General features: G+C 46.3%; 1 protein-coding gene across 1 annotated transcript in view; it reads right to left on the bottom strand.

Annotated features, from left to right (window-relative positions):
* The window catches only part of CCDC80 (coiled-coil domain containing 80), a 36,751-nt gene extending 25,724 nt beyond the window's left edge, over nucleotides 1–11,027 (bottom strand). Inside the window, exons 1-2 of the mRNA XM_040980825.1 lie at nucleotides 9,126–11,027; nucleotides 339–495 (exon numbers count right to left, since the gene is read on the bottom strand). Of these exons, the coding sequence (XP_040836759.1) occupies nucleotides 339–495; nucleotides 9,126–11,027 (2,059 nt within the window). The remainder of the gene's footprint in view (nucleotides 1–338; nucleotides 496–9,125) is intronic.
* Between the last annotated feature and the right edge of the window lie 8,265 nt (nucleotides 11,028–19,292).

Here is a 19,292-nt window from a genome sequence, read left to right as displayed (position 1 = left end):
AAAGCTCATGGAAAACACATACTATGGAAAAAAACTAGTCCTGGATTTTGAAATTTTTGAAATAAAATTAATTCTTTTTTTTTCCACGAATGTTTTGAAGACCCCATGTTCAACTTCATTTTTCTCTACCCAATGACCTTGTAAGCCAAGTGCTAAAAATCCTAAAACCAGAGCCATCTTGGTATGGCTGTGCAAGTACATAGGCAACAGACCTGCGTTACTACATCCCTCTAGGCACTAGAATGTTCCTTTTGATTTTCCAGTGACCCTCCCAGAAACATTCATTCCATTTTTTCATATGAGAAAAATACTAATATAATTGAAAGTTAGAACAGAACCTAGCTGGAAGTGGTCGATTTTCATGGTGCTGTTGCTGACAGGACCGAAAATGGTGATCACGGAGATTTTTCTGGTGGCCATCTTGCAGAAACTTTCCAAGTATTCATCACGCTGTTGGACATACATGTTGTTCTCTGCCTTGGGAGCAGTGATCAGCTGGGGGTCAGGGAAGAGAAACACATGTTACAGTCTTAATTTCATATTGAGGTAGAGTCCAAAGAGATTTAGAACAGACAGCTGGCAGTGACTAACACATGAACTACCAATTACTGTGTTGCACAAATGGGACAAAAAAAAAAGGCCATCTGGAAAGTGCTCCCACTCCCACCCCTGCATTTCTTCTCATGCTCCATACAGCTTAGAATTTTCTACCAGTTTCTCTGTGTCTTAATTTTCCCACTTGTGAACTTTGTGCAGGAACACTTAATTTTGCAAGGCTCTTATGAGTATTGCATAAATACTTGGCATGTAATCATTGTTTTAAACACTGTTAATCTCTTCACTCATTTTGACCCCCATTATCTTAATTGGCTAACCAGGCATCAGTTAATTCAGCAATTACTGACTTCATTTCACACTCGGTGGAGTTGAGAAAGTATCTCCAGCCCAGGACTTGACCTCTAGGACTGTTCTGTGACTTACTTAGACCTTTTACTCGGTAACCACGAAGACAGTTTTTATCAGGATCTTTTGAGCAATGATTTGTCACATATATAAGATATTCATTGTCCCATTAGGCCTCTGTAGAGCTCCTGGCAGACCGTTGAAACCCTTCAACTGTATAATTTGTACTTAGTTTAGCATTCTGTTTAGTTTAGACCTGGAGTTTTTCATCTACTACCCTTTCTTTAAATCCTCCCTTTGTAATCTCTGATTTCTGGTGGGATAAAAAACAAAGTGCAGGGCCTGGCATGTGGTCTAGTGGCTAAAGTCCTCTCCTTGAACGTGCCGGGATCCCATATGAGCGTCGGCTCAAATCCCAGCAGCTCTACTTCATATCCAGCTTCCTGCCTGTGCCTTGGGAAAGAAGCAGAGAATAGTCCAAAACCTTGGAATCCTGCACCCATGTGGGAGACCTCGAAGAAACTCTGGGCTCCTGTGTTCAGGTTGGCTCAACCCCAGCCATTGTGGCCACTTGGGGAGTGAATCATCAGACGGAAGATCTTCCTCTCTGTCTGTTCTCCTCTCTGTATATCTGACTTTGTAACAATAAATAAATAAATAAATCTTAAAAAAAAAGACAAAGTGCAGTTGAGATACATTAGGCACCAGCCATATGAGGAAGTATATCATGTTATCTTGGCTAACATAAAGATGCTACAGTTTTTAGAGGTGCTCTTAAATTCCCTTTGAGAATGGCTCCATGCTTTTCGTCTAGTCCAATATAAATGCTTCTTTACTACCTTAGTTTGGCTGTCCTTTTCTGAATTTTCTCTAGCTTCACTGGATTTTTCTGATCTGAAACCAGCCAGAATTGTGTACTACACTCCATTGAGTGAGGGGTGGAGGGCATGGTGCTATTCACTCTGTAGGTGGGAGAATATGAAATTTTGTTCTAATGATGGTGAGGTCTATCTTAATCTTCTCAACCCCAATCGGATCACCAAGCTGATGTATGGAGTCTAGTGCCTTGTAGACTAATCCCTGAGTCCAAAGCAAGGCTCTGTGTATCACTTTTTTGTATGCAATTTCTTGCACCTGACCACATCCAAATTTATTAACCACTTTCCTAACTACACATTTAAACTTATATTTTACTTTTCAAGTTTGTGACTATTAGCCTGGCATTTTTTTTTAGAGGGAAAGTCACCTTGCTGTTAACCTCTTATAAATATTTTATTCCCAAATGTTTAAGAAATCAGGTCCAAGCTTGATCCTACAGTTTATTTTTCTCTGCCTACAGGCTTTCCCTTCTATGAATTCTCAATGATTGACAAAATACTCTCCCTCAAGGACCTGAAAATGTGTTCAACAGCTCTTGAATAGAATGTTAATAAAAGTTTTTCTGGAATGAAGTGGGTTTTTAAAAACACTTTGTTACTCTTTCACATTATTATTTATTTTAAATAGACATGGTCTAATTTATTTTTGATTTTTGCATTTATTTGCCTGTTCAGATGGGCATGGTGAATAGGAAATGTTTGTTTTCAAAACATGTTTTCCCAAAGGGAAAAAATAATAAAATTTTCCAAATTATTTCATTGATTCACACTTAGCCTTGAAAAGATTTAAGATGGCAATAAAAACATGCCATGGTGGTGAGTTTGGCTGGTTGGTTTTTAGTTAGCTACATGGGTTTTAAAAATATTTCTTCGGGTTTTGATGGTTAGCCCAGATCTTGGAGTTATATTTTAAGGCATTCTATTTCAGGTTTTACTTTCTAGCTGTTCTTTGTTCATAAACACATGATTTTAAAATAAATAAAATTAGTAGCAAATATACAAAACAGTAAAAGCAAAGGTAAGACACAGCTGCCCAGAAACAGATATTAACAAGTACCTGCCTGTGGCCCTTCAAGCCTATGCATCAACTCCATTTCTCTGGTCTCATAATTTGCTATGAATCTTTGAAATCCATGCCCAGACAGGGTATGATAGGATTTTATGAGTTCTTAAAGCCTCCTCTAATCTTCTCCTCCCCTTTGTGTATAATTAAGAATTTCAAACAATAGTCAAACAGAACCTGATCCTCCCTGTGTGGCAACTTCTCCCACACAGCTTCACATACAACAGCCTTAAGCACTTAAATAAATAGAAATCTCTGGTGTTTGTTTTCACCTCGGAGTCAGCCCAAAGATGCCTCAACCTATCAGAGAAATGACATTCATGCTGCCTGACTCATTTTCTGGCTGCTGGCCCTCTAAGATCTGGCCCCAGGCTCTCTCTTAGGAAGCTTCTTCTGATTTCTCCCTTACATGACCTCAGCACCCAGAGCCAAAGCACTCAGAATTGTGAAATGGGATGATTCTCGGGCAAAGTGGCAGAGATGAGGGTGATCCCAGGCAAAGTCGGAGGGCTGGAATTTTTGTCCTAGTTCAACCCCTGCCTGGCATATGGCCCTAGGCAAGCCAGTTAACCATTCAAACCTCAGTGTGATCACTCTGACTGAAACAAGTCCCTGTTAATCTCATGAAATCGTAAGAATTCGGGGGAAGGATGGGAGGGGGATAGAAAGAATAGAAGGAAGGAAATAGGAGAGTATGTCTGCAATAGAACCTGTGTTCCCCAGCACACAGACACATCCTGTTTCTGAATAGCTCACTCACATTCCTTGCTGTGCCTCACACCCACCTGCCTCACCTGCCCCCATCTTATCTGAATCTGAGTCTCCAAGTGCAGCATCGATGCTCCATGAAATCTTCGCTAGCCCACACTGATCACTCCTTCTATGTTATTCTTGTCTGCACTGCCCACTTGGAATTATGCATTTGATTCACTTTCTGTTAGCTTCCCTTTGGTGTCCCACCTCCCCAACTACAGTGTGAATTCCTCAAGGCACAGCCTCAGACTCCGTGACTGTGCTGCGGTGGTATGAACATCTAGGTCAGCTGGGCTATGTCTTTCAAGTGCACAGATCCCTCCAGCCAAGGGAGAGAGGAAGAGCTCAGGAACAGGGGCTTTCTGGTCAGGAATGTCTAGATAAACACACAAACCAGTTGGTACAGACTCTCCCTTACGCTGAGTCCACGCTTCAAGTTTGCAGGAGGAACAACTGAGATAGCTGATCATCTAAACATGTTTCACAGACTTGATTGCATTAGCATCTGCCTCAAATCCATTTTCCTGTTTGGCAAGATTTCAAACAGTGTTTAACACAGAAGCCATATCCTTCCTAAAAACAGAGTCCTAACTCCTCAGAGAATGTCACTGGCAGTTGGCCTCTTTCCAGATTTGTGGCAATACATCAGCATATGTGTCATGAATTTAGAATTGTGTTGTGCTTCTTTTTCTGTGTTTGTTCCAACCGCTGTGTTGCCTCAGTGAACCTCAGAGGATGGGGAAACCTGTTTACATAAAGAAAGGGAGCAACAAGAATGGGAAGATGCTGGGGGAAGATGTTTTAAAGCTCAGTAGATCCTTACAGGATTCTGAGAAGCAACTTTCAAGCTAGTAGTCTGCATTAGTGAACCAAAAGTTTTTACTTTTTCTTCCTTTTTTAAAAATTAGTTATTTGAGATACAGAAGGTCAAATCTACAGACATGCTGCCAGACAGAGAGCACTTCCATCCATTGATCCACTCCTCAGATTTCTGAACCATCCAGGAATTGAACTGGTCTGGAGTCAGGAGCTGGTAACTGAATCCAGGTCTCCCAGATTTGTGGCAGGAACTCAGTTACTTAACAGCATCATCTGCTGCCTTCCAAGATACCATTCAATAAGAAGCTAGAGTCAGGGGCCAGGACTGGGACTGGAACCAGGTTACCAACCCAGGTTCTACCACCAGGCTCCTAAATCCTTTTCTAAAACTAAAAATAAGTAAGTAGGTTGTTGTGACAATATCTAGGTTTTTGAAGGAAGGCTGAAAATATTCAATCATTTGAATTATGGATGACTCAGTCATGAAACAATGCTTAAACTTGTGATGGAATTTTTGTGATTCAGCATGCTGCAGTCCCTTGCTAATGACAAGCAGGTAGATCTCATAGCACAAAACAATGGCTCGTCAACAGTACTCCCCATAGTTCAATGTTTTGTTGATAAAGAGCTTATCTATACTCATGATGGTCAATCCCAATATGGAACTATACAGTGTAAAGAGTCAGGTTAAGATGGACTGCAGTCTTTGATTTTTGGTTGGCTGAGGTACACAGAACTAGCTGGATATTACATGTAGAAACTCTACTTTTATACTTACAGGAGAACGTTTACAGTTACTATATCTTACACCTAGTTTGGTAATTTGAGGTTCAATGTGAATTTTTCAGTGCTCATATTTAATAACTGACAGAATAATTCTTCAGTATCTCTACTGTATGCCACAGGAAGTTCATATCCACAGGAAGACAGGATGGGGATGTAGCTTAAGCTTAGGATTTAAAATCAAACATACTTAAGTCCTGATTCTGGCTTTGCCACATGTTAAGTATATATCTTGATAACTTGTTAACTTCTATCAAATTCTGTTTTCTTATCTGCAAAGTGGAGTTAAAAAATCATTCCTTGTGGGATTGTGATGACAATCAAACAACATAGTCTCAGCAGAGCACCTTGCAGAATACACCTTTCTCGGCCAAAAGGTTGAGCAGCAAGAGGATAGAAGAATCAAACCCTGGCTTAAGAATTGGATGCATGACTCCACCTGAAGCATCATTGACTATCTCCAGGATGCCATCCATCCAACCACAGGTTCTACCACTGCTGTCAGAGTTTCTCTTAATAATTGTAAAGCAATGTTATTTTTATGCCTAAAGAATAGAACAGGTAGGGTCCGGTGCGATGGCGCAGTGGTTAAGGTCCTCACCTTGCACGCCCGGGATCCCATATGGGTGCCGGTTCTAATCCCGGCAGCCCCACTTCCTATCCAGCTCCCTGCTTGTGGCCAGGGAAGGCAGTCAAGGACGGCCCAAGGCTTTGGGACCCTGCACCCACGTGGGATACCCAGAAGAAGTTCCTGTCTCCTGGCTTCGGGATCGGCATAGCATCGGCCGTTGCGCTCACTTGGGGAGTGAATCATTGGACGGAAGATCTTCCTCTCTGTCTCTCCTCTCTGCATATCCGCCTTTCCAATAAAAATAAAATAAAATCTTAAAAAAAAAGAATAGAACAGATAAATGCAAAGCACTGGGGGTTTCCAATAAGTTTTATGCAGATATCAGATCACTGAAAAGCTGGAAAAATTAGCAGAAAGTCCTGCATAATTTCTTGGAATGTAAATGTGCTTTGAGTTTGAGCAAACTGGATTAAGTTCAGGCCACTTAATGGTAAATATTCTTAGCCATACTTGAGCAACTTGAGAGTGCCAAACCTTAACAAATATCAGTTGAGTCACTTAGCTTCCTGCATAACATTAGCTGAGCTCGATGGGGAAAACGAATGGAGAACTATTAAAGACATCAGCATCTTTGATCCAGAAACATTAGCCTCTTCTCCATCTGATGAAACTTTCTTTTCTTTTCATCTTTCATTTTGGTATCATGTTTAGTTTATTTTGTCTTTTCTAATCCATTCTTGCTGTCCACGTCATTAGATCTTTGAAAAACATACCTGTGACATGATCATCAATTGAACACACGTAGGACTGAAAAACTGAACAGCCTTCTTTTGATATATCTTCTTTCTAATAACAAACCTACTTCTCCCACTAGCCCCAAAGAAGCAATGTGGTCAAGCAGAGTTCCAGCTGGTTTCTGTTTTGCCTCGCATGACATCAGCACAAGCTGTCATTAGTTAGAGTTTCATTTGCTAGAAATTTATGACCAGGGATTCTGTGAACTGCAGAAAACATCCAGCTGGGCTTTCAGATCCCTGACTAAGGGAGTGGAAAAGGAGGGAGAAACGAAGGGCATGACTAGTACTTGGGGCACAGGAGGAAAACTTTCTTTACCTTACCAGTGGCAATGGAAGTATTTGCTAGGTGACTGGACAAGGATGATCCTATCATTATTCCCAGGGTTATCTCTCCCTAGTTATAAACTGATCATCTGAAGTGCTTTGTATTCCTGTCTGCTGAACAGAGTCGGGCCATGTGCTTTTCTGGGATGGACCAAACTGCAAGTTCTCGGGAGGAGAGCTGTGGAGTATACCAACCATGTTGTCCTTTGCGCAAAAGAGAGCGATTTGTCCCGAAGGCCCTCTAACAGTACAAGGCAGAACTCCACCCCCCAGTGATTCTGTTGGTTTTCATTGGAACATTTCCACTTGAATGTATGAACTCTGGGGCTCTCTGAACAACTGTTGAAGTCCTCTAACAGACAGCCCAGACAACCTAAGTTAATATAGTTAAATAAATACAACAATACACAAAAAGTTCCTAACAAGACACACATAACACATTTTTAGAACTAACTAGACTTTAGGTTTCTCCTAACCCATAGTTCCTCTTCTGGAATTAGCTAAGAGATTTGGAAGCCCGTCCCACCCAAGATAAGCACCTCAAAGAAAAGTGAGTAACATTTCAGATGCACCTGCAAACTTTTTGAAACCAGTTAAGATAAATGGGTGCCAGAGTCCCTCTGCCAAGATGACGGATCAGTCCAAACTCAGGTTAGGTGGAAGAATGGAAAGACCCTTTAGGAAGGAATGCCTAATCCTCCTGGCATTCCTTCCTGGAGTGCAAGATGAGGATGGAGGCACCTTGTGTCTCCTGTGGGATGGACGCTGTCCTCCAGGCACGAGCCGATTCCGTCATCCAGGGATCTGAGGAAATGCTCCCTGATGCACATTGCCTAACATTAGTGTAGCCACCTGCTATTCATTGCAGCCTGCTGTTTTCCTCCTTGATAATCTCAAGTAAAATGATAGCATCAAGAAGACAATGATAGAACTCTTAGAAGAGACACAGAGAGGACAAGAAGCCTCTTCAGCTGGTGGATGATATCTGCCCCTTCCATTTAGAGAGAGCTTATTTCTAGGCAAAGCCCCTCTTAGGTCTAACAGGATTTTGAGTTGTAGCAAGGAATGGTCACAAGACAGATTTATGAGATGAATTTGTATCTGGCTCTGAGAATGACAGGTGAAGTGGAAGCAGGATCGTATTTCTTATTTGACATCCCAACACACCCACAAACTCATTTTACGCAGTCTGGGTTCCAAACTCAGATACATACAGGCTATTGGAATCAGAGTAGCTAACCTAGTTCCTCCTACTCCATCCCTCTGGTTGCTATTGTAGTTGGGTGCTGATGGGGGAGGCAGTCTAGAGAGATTTCTAGGAGCTGGTTTTATAAATATTTGGAATCACATCAATAAAGACCTCTCTCCATCCCAATCACACCCACTTCCTAGTGAGGCTATCCGACTTTCCTCTATATGGCCTTACGTATTGCTATACGCTTCACTCAAGAGGAAATTGGAGAGGCTGGTGCAGTGACGTTAGCAAGTAAAGCTGGCAAGTAATGCTGGCATCCCACATGGGTGCTGGTTCAAGTTCCAGTTGCCCCAGTTTTCTTTAAATCGAGTTTCCTACTCATGTTCCTGGTAAAGTACCAGAGGATGCCAAATACATCCTTTGTATTCCTGCACCCATGTGGGAAACCCAGAAGAAACTCCGGGCTCTTGGCTTTTGGACCAGCCCAGTTCTGGCCATTGCAGCTATTTGGGGGGAGTGAATCAGAAAATGGAAGGTCTCTCTGTCTCTCTCCCTCACTCTCTCTCTGTGTAACTCTGACTTTCAAATAAATAAAAACAAACCTTTACAGAGAAGTGGAACACTGCAATTTCCCCAGACACATGTTATGGTTCCTAAATTTATGGGCTATAGTTAATACATTCCAAGTTAGAAACGCTTTCATTCTTTTATCCTTTGAATTTGATCAAAGCAACCCAAGTCCTCGAAGATGGCAGTATGAGTGGGTGTGGTGTGCTGACAGGTGTGGGGCAGGCTGCCACAGGTGCTTCGCCTGGGCTCATGCTGAGGTCTGAAGCTGTGGGCTCTGCACCCCCGGGGTCAGGAGTGCTATAGAGAGGTTCCTTGAACAGCCACATGGACTGGAACTGCTGACCTGGCTGGCTTCTCTCCCTGACAGGTTCAGCCACTGTCTGGTCTCTAGCAAATCTGTTTTACAAAACAAGCTGCAAACCTGCCAGGGTTCAACCCACAGGTCAATGCCAAGGAGAAGATTACTTACCAGGAGCCTTCGCTTGCCTTCGAAGGACCCCAGCAGGTCAGCGGCTGACTTCTGGGGACTCTGCGGGGGCTGCTTGGGGCTGGGATTGGGGTAGCCCCCCTGCTCACTCTTGCCCCCTTTCTTCTTCTTGTTCTTCTCTTTCTCCTGCTTGCTCTTTTTCTCAGCCTTCTTCATGGATTTTTCGCTCTTGAGCAGCTTGTCTGCTTTCTCATTCTTTATCTTTTTTTTCTTGTCCTTCTCAGGTTTCTCAAGCTTGTCATGCTTTTTGGAGTCCTTGGCGTTGGGGGGAGGAATCCTGCCCCCCTGCAGGTCCTCCTCCAGCTGAGAGGCGGTGGACCGGCCGAGGTCAGACTTGTCCTCATACTCATTGCTAAGGATTTTGTCCTGGGTTTTCTTTTTGGGAGGTTTCCCCTTTGCTGGCTTGTGAGGCCCTGGCACCACGCTTGGGTCCTGGTGGCCATGCTCCCGCCTGTCCGTGTGGTTGTCCCGGAAACGGCCAGGATCTGCAGCCCTGGAGCTGGGCTCTGAGGTGGCGGTGGGCGGCGCAGCTGTGAGGCTCTCAAAGCTGGTGGTCTTGCCAGGCCTCCTGGGGCCCTGAGGCCTCTCCCTCTGCTGTTCTTTCTTGGTTGGAGGGTAGAGATGTTCCGAGACGGAGGTTGCCCTGGCCGTGGTTGCCTCGGACGTGGCAGGAGACCTGTGGGGGGCCGAGGGGGTGTGCGCACGGGAGGTCCAGGGCCTCTGCGTGGTGGGGAAGGGCGTGGTGGTTGTGGGCCTTGCTGCTACTGTTCCCACCCGGGGTGTGACCCGAGTGGCTGTTGTGGCTGGAGCCGGGGACAGGGTGGTGGCCCTGCGCGTGGGAGCAGGTGGCAGAGGCGCGGCGGCGGTGGCGCTGGCGACTGCAGGTTTCCGCATCACCTTGACTCGTGTGTCTCTGGTTGGAGGGATGTGTGCTCTCCTTGGGTCTTCTTTCCTCTTCTCTCCGTCTGGGCTGGGCCTGCTTGTTCCTCCGTGCCCCTCGTTCCCCTCCTCCACCACCTGGCCCTCGACGCCAGACGCCTTGCATTTTTGGACAAAACCCTTCTGCCTTATCTTCTCTATGCGGCGTACAGGGCCCTGGTCGATAACCTCGTACATGGCCTCCAGCCTGACCGGGTAAGGATAGCGCTCCTCCACCTGCAGCGTCTTCTTCAGCAGCACCATGCTAAACTTGCCCTTCTCCAGCTTCAGGAAGCTCATGAGCTTGGGGATGAGGCTGGGCTCCAGCGGCTGCTCCAGGACGCGGCCCTCGCTGGTGATCCTGCGCACCTTACCCGCCTCTTCGCCCGCCTGGTGGAAAAGCACGATCTGGTGGATGTGCCTTTCGGCCAGCTCGCAGTACACGTCGTCCTTCAGCAGGCTCATCATGAGGCGGTAGTAGCCTTCTGAGGCGTGGGGCGCCGAGATAACCCACACCCGGCTCTTGCCCGCAAAGCTGGCCAGGATGTTGGGCGAGCCGGACCCAGAGGGGACGCGTAGCATCCTTGACCGAGTAGAGGACCCCTCATCCCGGACCATGTCACGGGAAGAGCTCCTGGCCGCTGGTTCCAGCTCGGGTCTCACCGGGGCCACGGGGCTGCCCTCGGGAGCTGGCAATGCCCTGGGGCGGGCTAGTCTCAACACGGGCACGCTCCTCCTGCTTTGCAGAGGCCGCAGGTTTGTCTCTTCCAGAGAGGCTCTCTCAGTTCCATGAGACCTCCCCACGTGCCTCAGAAACCGAGCTGGCCTGCTGCTGACCGGAGAGACCAAGGGCCCCTTCCGCCCTCCGGGGCTGCCTCGGTGTGTGGTGTGGGGGTGGGGCTCTGATCCACACACCAGCCACATCGCCAGCAGCATGGTGAAACGGGGTCCCATTCTCCACGTCATTGTGTAATGCACTTAAACTTAAGAGTGCAGTCGGGTCATCAAACAGAAAAGGGAGAGGAGAAGAAAAAGAGAAGAAAGACAATCATTTAATTGCAAACAGAGCTGATGCCTATCTCTTTCCCTATCTTGGCCCAGGGGACCAGGAAGGAGTGGTTAGAGAGGGGCAGTCAGGGAATGGAAACTAGGATGGGATCCTGTTGCTTTTAAACTCCTGTGATCTGTCAAGTGTTCAGCAGAGACAGTAACATTAAGCAGGAAACCCAAGTCAGCTCCCCAGTCGGCCACACTTGTACTGTTGAACGCTAGATGCTCCCGGAAAAATGCAAACCGAGCACATTAATTATGGCAACATTCACACGCATTCCTTCAAATCAGCAGCAAAAGAAGCACACCAAAGACACAAAGGGTTGCACACTTACATGCTGGCTCATGGAGGGGGGAGGCAGAGTGTTTGCAAAGAAATCTGCAGTTTGGTTCCCGGGACAGTTTCCTGCAGGCGAGGCTTGTCCCAAGCCTCTCTCGGCTCTCTCTGGGGCGTGCTGCCCGCAGCCCCAGCTTTCCAGCACCACCGCCGATGGCACAGCCTGTCCGGGGCTGACAGTTGAGCACAGTCCTGTTGGCTCCAGCTGTGGCTTTTACCTTCTGGACAAGTAGGATGAGATGAATCGAGCCGTCCTGTTAAGTCTCTGAGCCTCCATTTGTCTGCAGTTTCTCGGTGGTCTTGGGCGCCTGTGCCTGCTGCTCCCTTGTGCCGACAGCACAGCCTGCCCAAGGTCCCTCTTTGGAGTCCCCGGAGCCTTCTTATCACCCTTTCCCCCACAGTCTGGCTTAGTCTCTTTGTTTCCGGATGTAAAAAGCGCCAGGATTAATATGTTTTCCAGGCTCAGGGAAAACACAGGAATGTGATGTTGAAAAGGACTTTTTTTTTTTTTTAATTTGCCTCCTGCTTCTCTCCTTTTATTCCTCCCCAACTTATTTTCTCGTTTCCTGTTCCTTCGGCCACTTCTTTCTCTTGTCTGGATTTGGTCCCAGAAATGTCAGGACTCCCTCTGCTTTGCTCCACACCAAATTCAAGCAACAGAAGCCACTGGAAATCAAGGAAACTCCACGAAGAATTTAACAGATCAGCAAAACCCCGCCTCCTTCCCATTTCAGCATGTATGGAGCGGCTCAGTGGGGAGGGAGGAGGCTGGTCCTGGGGTGGGAGAAAGTTTTGAAACTCCACACATCATCATAAATCACTTCAGAATAGATGACTGGGGACTTAACCCCTTCCATGCCACATAAGCAGGGGACTACCCCTCACTGCTTGTTTTCACACTGCACTCCAGAAAAGAAATTCTCAGATTTTTGCATCTCGCTGCTTGGTTGCCTTAGAGATGGATTCTCATTTGGGTCAGTGTCCTCAGCTGCACACACAGACGATGCTTGTGTTTGTCCTCCCATGTGTGTATCTGTACCTCTCTCCCTGCTTCATGCTTTCAGTTTGAAGTTGGAAACGCTCATGGAAAACATGAGTGGGTTGTTTTTACTTCATGCTAACTGGGGAATCACATTACTGTGTGCTGGGTCCCACTTTCTTGGCGTGGAAGGAAGCTAGTCAAAGGTTAGGCACGCAGGCTACGGCTGCGGCCCTGAGATTGCGATCAAAGAACACGCATTGTGATGTCTGACTTCATTGCTCTGCCTGCGTTGGTGGAACAAGAGCATCAACCACGCAGGGCGTGAAGGGTGTGCGTATGTGTGTTTCAGTGTTTTTCTCTCCAGGGCTCTGGTGCCTGGAGACTTCAGACAGGTCTTACACAGACAGTGCTGTGCTGCCACTTCCTGAATCTGTAGTGATGCTTCAACTTTCAATGGGAAGTGAAGGGGCCTCAGGTTGGGTAGATATGTCTCCCAGTCTTTCCAAGGTCAATGTTAACTGTCATCAACAGTCCAGGAAACCTCATTAGGCCATGCTAATGATTTATCTCAGAACTTACTCCCAGTAGCTACTCCATGATCAGCCTCCATCTCCCCTGCTCATGTTTGCATTTCCTTCGTGTAAAGTCTGAGCATTGAAATGGGGAAGTCCTGTAGTGGAGTTGCCCGCACAGCCTCCAATGACGAGAAGGAAGGTCTGCCTGTGCTGCCCGACACCTGCCCACACAGCAATGGGCGTGAACTTCAAGCAGACATTCTGTGGGCCACAGTCAGAGATTTCAGCTTTCATGGAACTCACATGTTAGTTGGCCAAGAGCTTCTTGCTAAGTTGGGCAGTCCTGGATATAATTTCCTGTTTACTTACTAGTACACACTCCCTTTTTGACATTATTCTTTCTTTCATCTTCTTTCTATTAATAAAAGCTATCATTTATGGAGCATTTTTATGTGATGTTCTGAGCCTGGCACTTTCATATATATATGAATTTCATATATATGTATATATACCTATATATTCTTAACCCTCACAGAGTTCTTAGGCAGGAAGAATTGTTGGGTAGGGGATCCCAATTTCATAAGTGAAAAAACTTAGCTTTAGTGAGTTTAAACAAATGACCTATTATCACACAAAGTGGCGGGGAGGGGTGGTGGCTCACAGAATTAAAGCCTGGTTTAGAACTATCTACAACCAGGAAGTTATCCTACCCTTCCCTTACATTTTCTTCCCACTCCTTTATTTCTTTTCCTCCTATTCCCTTTTGCATTTCTCTTGTTCATAGCAGTTTCTCTCATTTGCTCAATCAGAGCACTTACACTTTTAGAGTTCTACTTTCTGGAATAATTGTGTAGCTGTGCTTTACTCAATATGTCCTTAGGTCTTTTCTTTTTTTCTCCAATGTCTCATGGCTTTCACAAGCATCTCAACGATGTGGACAGTACTTGCCACCTGGCACTGGGAAAGTAGAAATACAGTCACTTGAGCCATCTGCAATTGACCTCAGAAAGTTACCCGCACTGAGCTGTATATTTCCCCGGAATCCCTGGGTTTCTTCCGTTCTGTAAACACCGGTCACTAGATGGCGCTCTAAGCACACGCTCGGGAGAGAATCCACTGCTCCGCTTAGCCCCACTCCGCACCTCCACCAACCGCTGCGCGCACAAATGGAATACAGATGAGGGCCAAGTGGCCTCTTCTCGTGCTTATTCAGGATTTTCTAGCTCAAAGCCGAAGATCTTACTTGGGACTCAGAAAACCCTCCCTGATGGAACCACATGCCTTATAAGAACCATTAGGGGACAGGTTCGCTTCCACCCGGAGAAGCCTGTGATGTTTAGGACTTCCAGTGATTCTCAGTTTCTAAGAAACCTGTGTTCAAATGTCCCCAGGTAGCCCTTTCCATAGATCACAAACGTACGAAGCAATTAACCGGTTTGTGTGGGACAGGTGAGTGGGAGGAGGTGGAAGGGAGTCTGACAGGGAGAGATCGGTGCTGAGTCAGAAAAAGGCAAACAGAATAAAACTGAGAACTAAAATTTAGAAATGCAAATTTGGGGATTCACTCACAGGAAATTACCTGACTTTGATGGTGCGGTAGTTTTGGGGAAGAAATGGAAAAGAATTTTCCAACCCAATTTGCTGTAGGGAAAGTAGAGTAGGAGTAGGCACAGTTGTTGCGGTGAGCTTAAGGAGGCAGGGGACGTTCGCTGGACAATCCCCACACCTTCAGGAACCTGGGACCAGGACGAAAGGAACCAACACACCTCCCCCGACAACAGTGTTTTTGTTCTATGCAGTGGATTCTCTTGCATGAAGGATCACACTCAGTTCATATTATCGAACTAAATTAAAACCATTGTATTAATGCCTCGAAGAATGACTTACAGGAACAAAAAAAATATATTGGGCTCTTTGCTGTGGTCTTCGAGGAAAACCTTCCATCCTGCCCTGAAATAACCAACACTTTCTCACATCCTCACCAGGAACTGGGCACAGCCAGGTTGCCACATCTTTGTAGCTCGGGGACAGTTTTCACATTGAGGGTATGGTCATGCGCTTTTGCTTTCCATTTGTAGATGGTAAGCAAATATTCAGTCTCGAGCCACATTCACATCCTTCAGCATGCAGAACGACTCTTTCTCAATATTGAGTGTAGGAAGAAATAAAGAAATAATACAAGGCAGAGGGGAAGGCTCTTTCTGACTGTAAACTCGGGCTCCACTGCCGCCTTGGCAGCTTCTGAGAAAGGGTAAGACCCACCAAGAAATATTTCATCTTAGGGCCGCCTGCAATGGCTCAGTTGATTAATCTTCACCTTGGAAACTCCAGGATCCCATGTGGGCACTGGTTCACATCTTAGCTGCTCCACTTCCCATCTAGCTCCTTGTTTGTGGCCTGAAAAGCAGTGGAAGATGCTAGGGACCCTGGACCTGAGTGTGAAACCCAGAAAAAGCACCTGGCTCCTGGCTTCAGATAGACCAAGATCTGGCGGGTGCAGCCATCTGGGGAGTGAACCAGCAGAAGATCTTTCTTTTTGGCTCTCCTTTCTATAAATCTGCCTTTCCAATAAAAATAGTCTTAAAAAAATAAAATATTTCATCTTAGCTTTGAAATGTCAACAGATAAATCAAAAATTGAAGGAAATGTGTAATTAGAAAAAAATAATAAAACTTACCTGACAGGTTAATAATCAAAACTCTTGGGAAGAACAATTGTTTGCATTCTTTTTAAGATTCATTTATTTTTACTTCGTTTTTGGGGGGAACCTGAAACACCACCTTCTCCAGGTAGTTCAGGTTAAATCTTAAGGTCATGGATTAGAAGTTTGTTCTTCTCAGACAGGAGAGGTGTGAACGTGTGGGTTACATGAATTTGTTGTTCGCAATATTACTGTTAGGACTGGGGAGGGAATATAATTGAAGTCTTAACCACTGACCACTCCTTACAGAAGATTTCCATCATTTGGCTTTGATTCCTTAGGTAAAGCCAAGATGGTGGAAATGATGCAGTTTCTTTCTGTCTTTGCTAAGGGTCTCCCTTTAATGGGTGTCACAAGTGCAGACTTGGCAGCAGGAGGGATAGACAGCATTCTCGTCCTCTAGAAGCTCACAGCGCCCTGGAGGAAGTCACAGACTGCCTCCTAGGGACCTTGCCTTGTCCCTCACTGATGGCCTGGCTGGACTGACCCTGCCCTCCACGCACTGGCCACAGGACTCCAAACACCACTTTCACCAGTGCCTGTGAGCCAGCGGGGGCTTGTTCCTTTGTTCCACAGCTATCTACTCAATCCAGACACTGTTTTAGTCACGACTTTCAAGGACAAAACTCAAGATGATTTATTATGAAATATCACTTTAACTCATAATTAGTTACAATTACTATTAGGCAAAAAAAAGTTGTTTTTTTTTTTAAGGAAATGGAAATGGTAGCTAACCTACTTGATCTTCAAACGGTGATTACATGTATCTAATTAATTAATTAATTACATTTCAGTACAAAATTTTGTACAGTCAAGACAAGGTTTTTGAAAGCATCAGAAATGGACATAAAAATAGAGGAGCATTGGTTCAGGCCATTTGAAAGGGAATTGGGAAGTGAGTGTTAAGCTGGATTTGTAGACATGTCTGTAAACTGAACCAAGCCATTCACATCTGCAGGAGATTTTTAGACTTGGGCAAAACTGCAACGTACTACCTTTTGTAGACCTTTTGCAAACCTCTCAGTTTTCCTTATACCACTCAGAGAGGAGCAATACCTTACCACTTTCTTGCAAGACCATTTAACTTTGTTAGTATCAACCACTGGTCCCACTACCCCCTTTATGGCCTCTTGTAAGATCTTGAAGCATGTTTTCAAGGCAGCTTGAATCTGTGTTACTCAGATGGCAATCCTAGTTAACCCTAAATAAAGGCAATTTTTTTCCTCTTCACTAGGTCATTACTTATGGATGCAGCAGCAAACTTCCCTGACCTCAAGAAACGTACATTAATGTGGTGGCAAACAGACAATACGAAGCAATAATGTGTTCTTATAAGAGGTGTTTCCTTCCTTGGTTTGTTACCTGTGATCAGCCAAGGCTTGGAAATATTAAATGGAAAATTAAAGGGAAAAAAAGACTTTTAAGTTTTAAATTATGTGCCTTTCTAAGTAGCTATCATGTTGTATCTCATACTATCTTGTCCTGGCCTGTCCAGAGGTGACTCGTTCCCTTGTATCCATATTCTACACCTTACCTAACCAATATTCACCTAGCAGTCATCTCAGTTATCGGATTGATGATGGTGTTGTCTATAGGCTTGTACTCAAGGAGCCCCTATTTTACTTAACAATAACCCCAAAGCCCTGGATTAATGATGGTGGCAATTCAGTATACCAAAGAGAAGCTGTAAATGGTACCTTTAAGAGAGAAGATGAGCTTTGGGCAGCAGGACAGGTCGGGTAGATTCCAGTCTTGGGTCAGGGCGCGGGCTTAACCCCTCCACAGGGTGGCACTTGTGGGGGGCGCCCCTGCCGGACGGAACCCACTGGGGACTCAGCCAAAGCCCTCGCCACAAGGCTTTGGACAGCCAGTGCACCAAATGGTGCCAGGCTTTGCCTGCTGGCCACCCAGCGGCAAGCTCTGGGGTTTTTATGGTATGAAATAGCTGCTTAGGGACACCCATAAATAAGGCCAGCTTTAGTGTAGGTGAGACACGAATCACTGGTGATTCCCAGGAACAGGGACATGAAATTTTAGAGCAAGCATGGGACTGAGACCTGAAGGTTTGGCCTGAGCAAACCTTAGCCCACAAGCACGATTGGAAAACAGGGTGGCTCAGGACATGCCCAGCATGGTTTTGCCACCAACTGGTCTACATGAACCACAGATTTGAGTCACGGGGTCGCGACAGGTGAATGGGGCTGCGTTCGGGTCAAGATACAGTTATTGTCTCCCTTGGCACAACTGTGGACTGGGATAAGACGCACTGGGCCGGGCCAGACTGCAACACCTTCTGGTGCTCTGGAGGACCAGGGTAGATGTGGGACAGACTAGGCTAGGTTTCAACCTCAACTGAGCCATATATGAGCTGTATGGGGGTGTGGACAAGCCGTGGCTGGGCTGAAACATCCTACAGCAAGAACCAGAATGGGATGAAGGCCAGTTAGGAAAGGCCACTGTTCCTGCTAGGACAGGAGGTGAACTGGCACATGGACCCACTGGTATGCGTGAAAGCTGGTACTTGGAGGGGTTCTGATGGAGGAGCCCGGGCAACTCCTCTGGCAGGACACAGACCCTGCAGGTTAGTGCAAGAAGCATGGAAGGAAACAGCCAAGAGGTCATGGAAAGTGTCCCACTGGTGTGCATTTGGCATGGGTCGGGCGATAACCAGGCTGAATCTGTTCACATCATCCACTGGTAAATCTAAACCAGAACAGAGTGTGGGTCGAACCAGGTTCAGTCGCAACAAAAGCAGTACACAACACGGGATGCCAAGGTGGGGTTGCCTGAGCCAGATATGACCGCAGCACCCAACCAGCACACGTGAGAACCAGGAAGGGAGGGGGAGAAGCCGGCAGGGGATTAAGGGGTGGTTCCCTAGCTGAACAGCTACTCCCACTGGGGAGCATGAGCTGGGATGGGGGTAGACCAGACCAGGCAGGGCCACAGCACCTGTCTGCCTCATGTGGACCAGATTGGGGGGAAAACCAGGCTGGGCTGATAATTCCTACTGTACAATGTATAATTAGAGTGGGTGAGAGTTGTTTGGGCTTAGCCGCAGCATCGGCTGGCGGAGGCTGGTACTGGGGGCTAGTTATGTCGAGTTGAACCACAGGGCCACCTGGAGAGGGCAAAATCAGGGAGTGAGAGCGACTTGGGAGAGAAATAGTGGGCTCCTCCCTCTTGGGTTACACCCCCCACAGGAGGGCACTGGAACTAGGACAGGGGCTGGGGTGCCTAGACAGACATCCAACAACATCCATGAGGGCTGGGTGGATGAGATGATTGGATGGAATTAGGTTACAATACCCGTTGACATATATGAGAGCAGAAGGGAATGTGGGACAGATTGGATTAGTCTGCCATACATACTGGCAATCCAGGGTAGGGGGTGGGCCTGGTTGGGGTTACAGTGGGTCACTCCAACTGGGCTGCAGCTCCCACTGGTTTGTGTGAGGGCCGAGTGTGTGCTGGGCAGGACCAGGCTGGACTGCAACACCCATTGGTTCCAGTGGAAGACATGGATGGAGACAGAACCAACCCAGCAACTGCAACCACCAGCTGATCGGGGCGATGGACTGTGCCGGGTCCTGTGCTTACTAGAACACGCAGGAATCTGGACTGGGAATACCTCAAAACTTCTTTG

This window comes from Ochotona curzoniae, unplaced genomic scaffold (assembly GCF_017591425.1).
Source record: "Ochotona curzoniae isolate NIBS_2020 unplaced genomic scaffold, NIBS_Ocur_1.0 contig_3498, whole genome shotgun sequence".
Lineage (NCBI taxonomy): Eukaryota > Metazoa > Chordata > Mammalia > Lagomorpha > Ochotonidae > Ochotona > Ochotona curzoniae.
The sequence above is the reverse complement of the archived record's forward strand: the minus strand, read 5'-3'. Positions and strand labels throughout refer to the sequence as shown.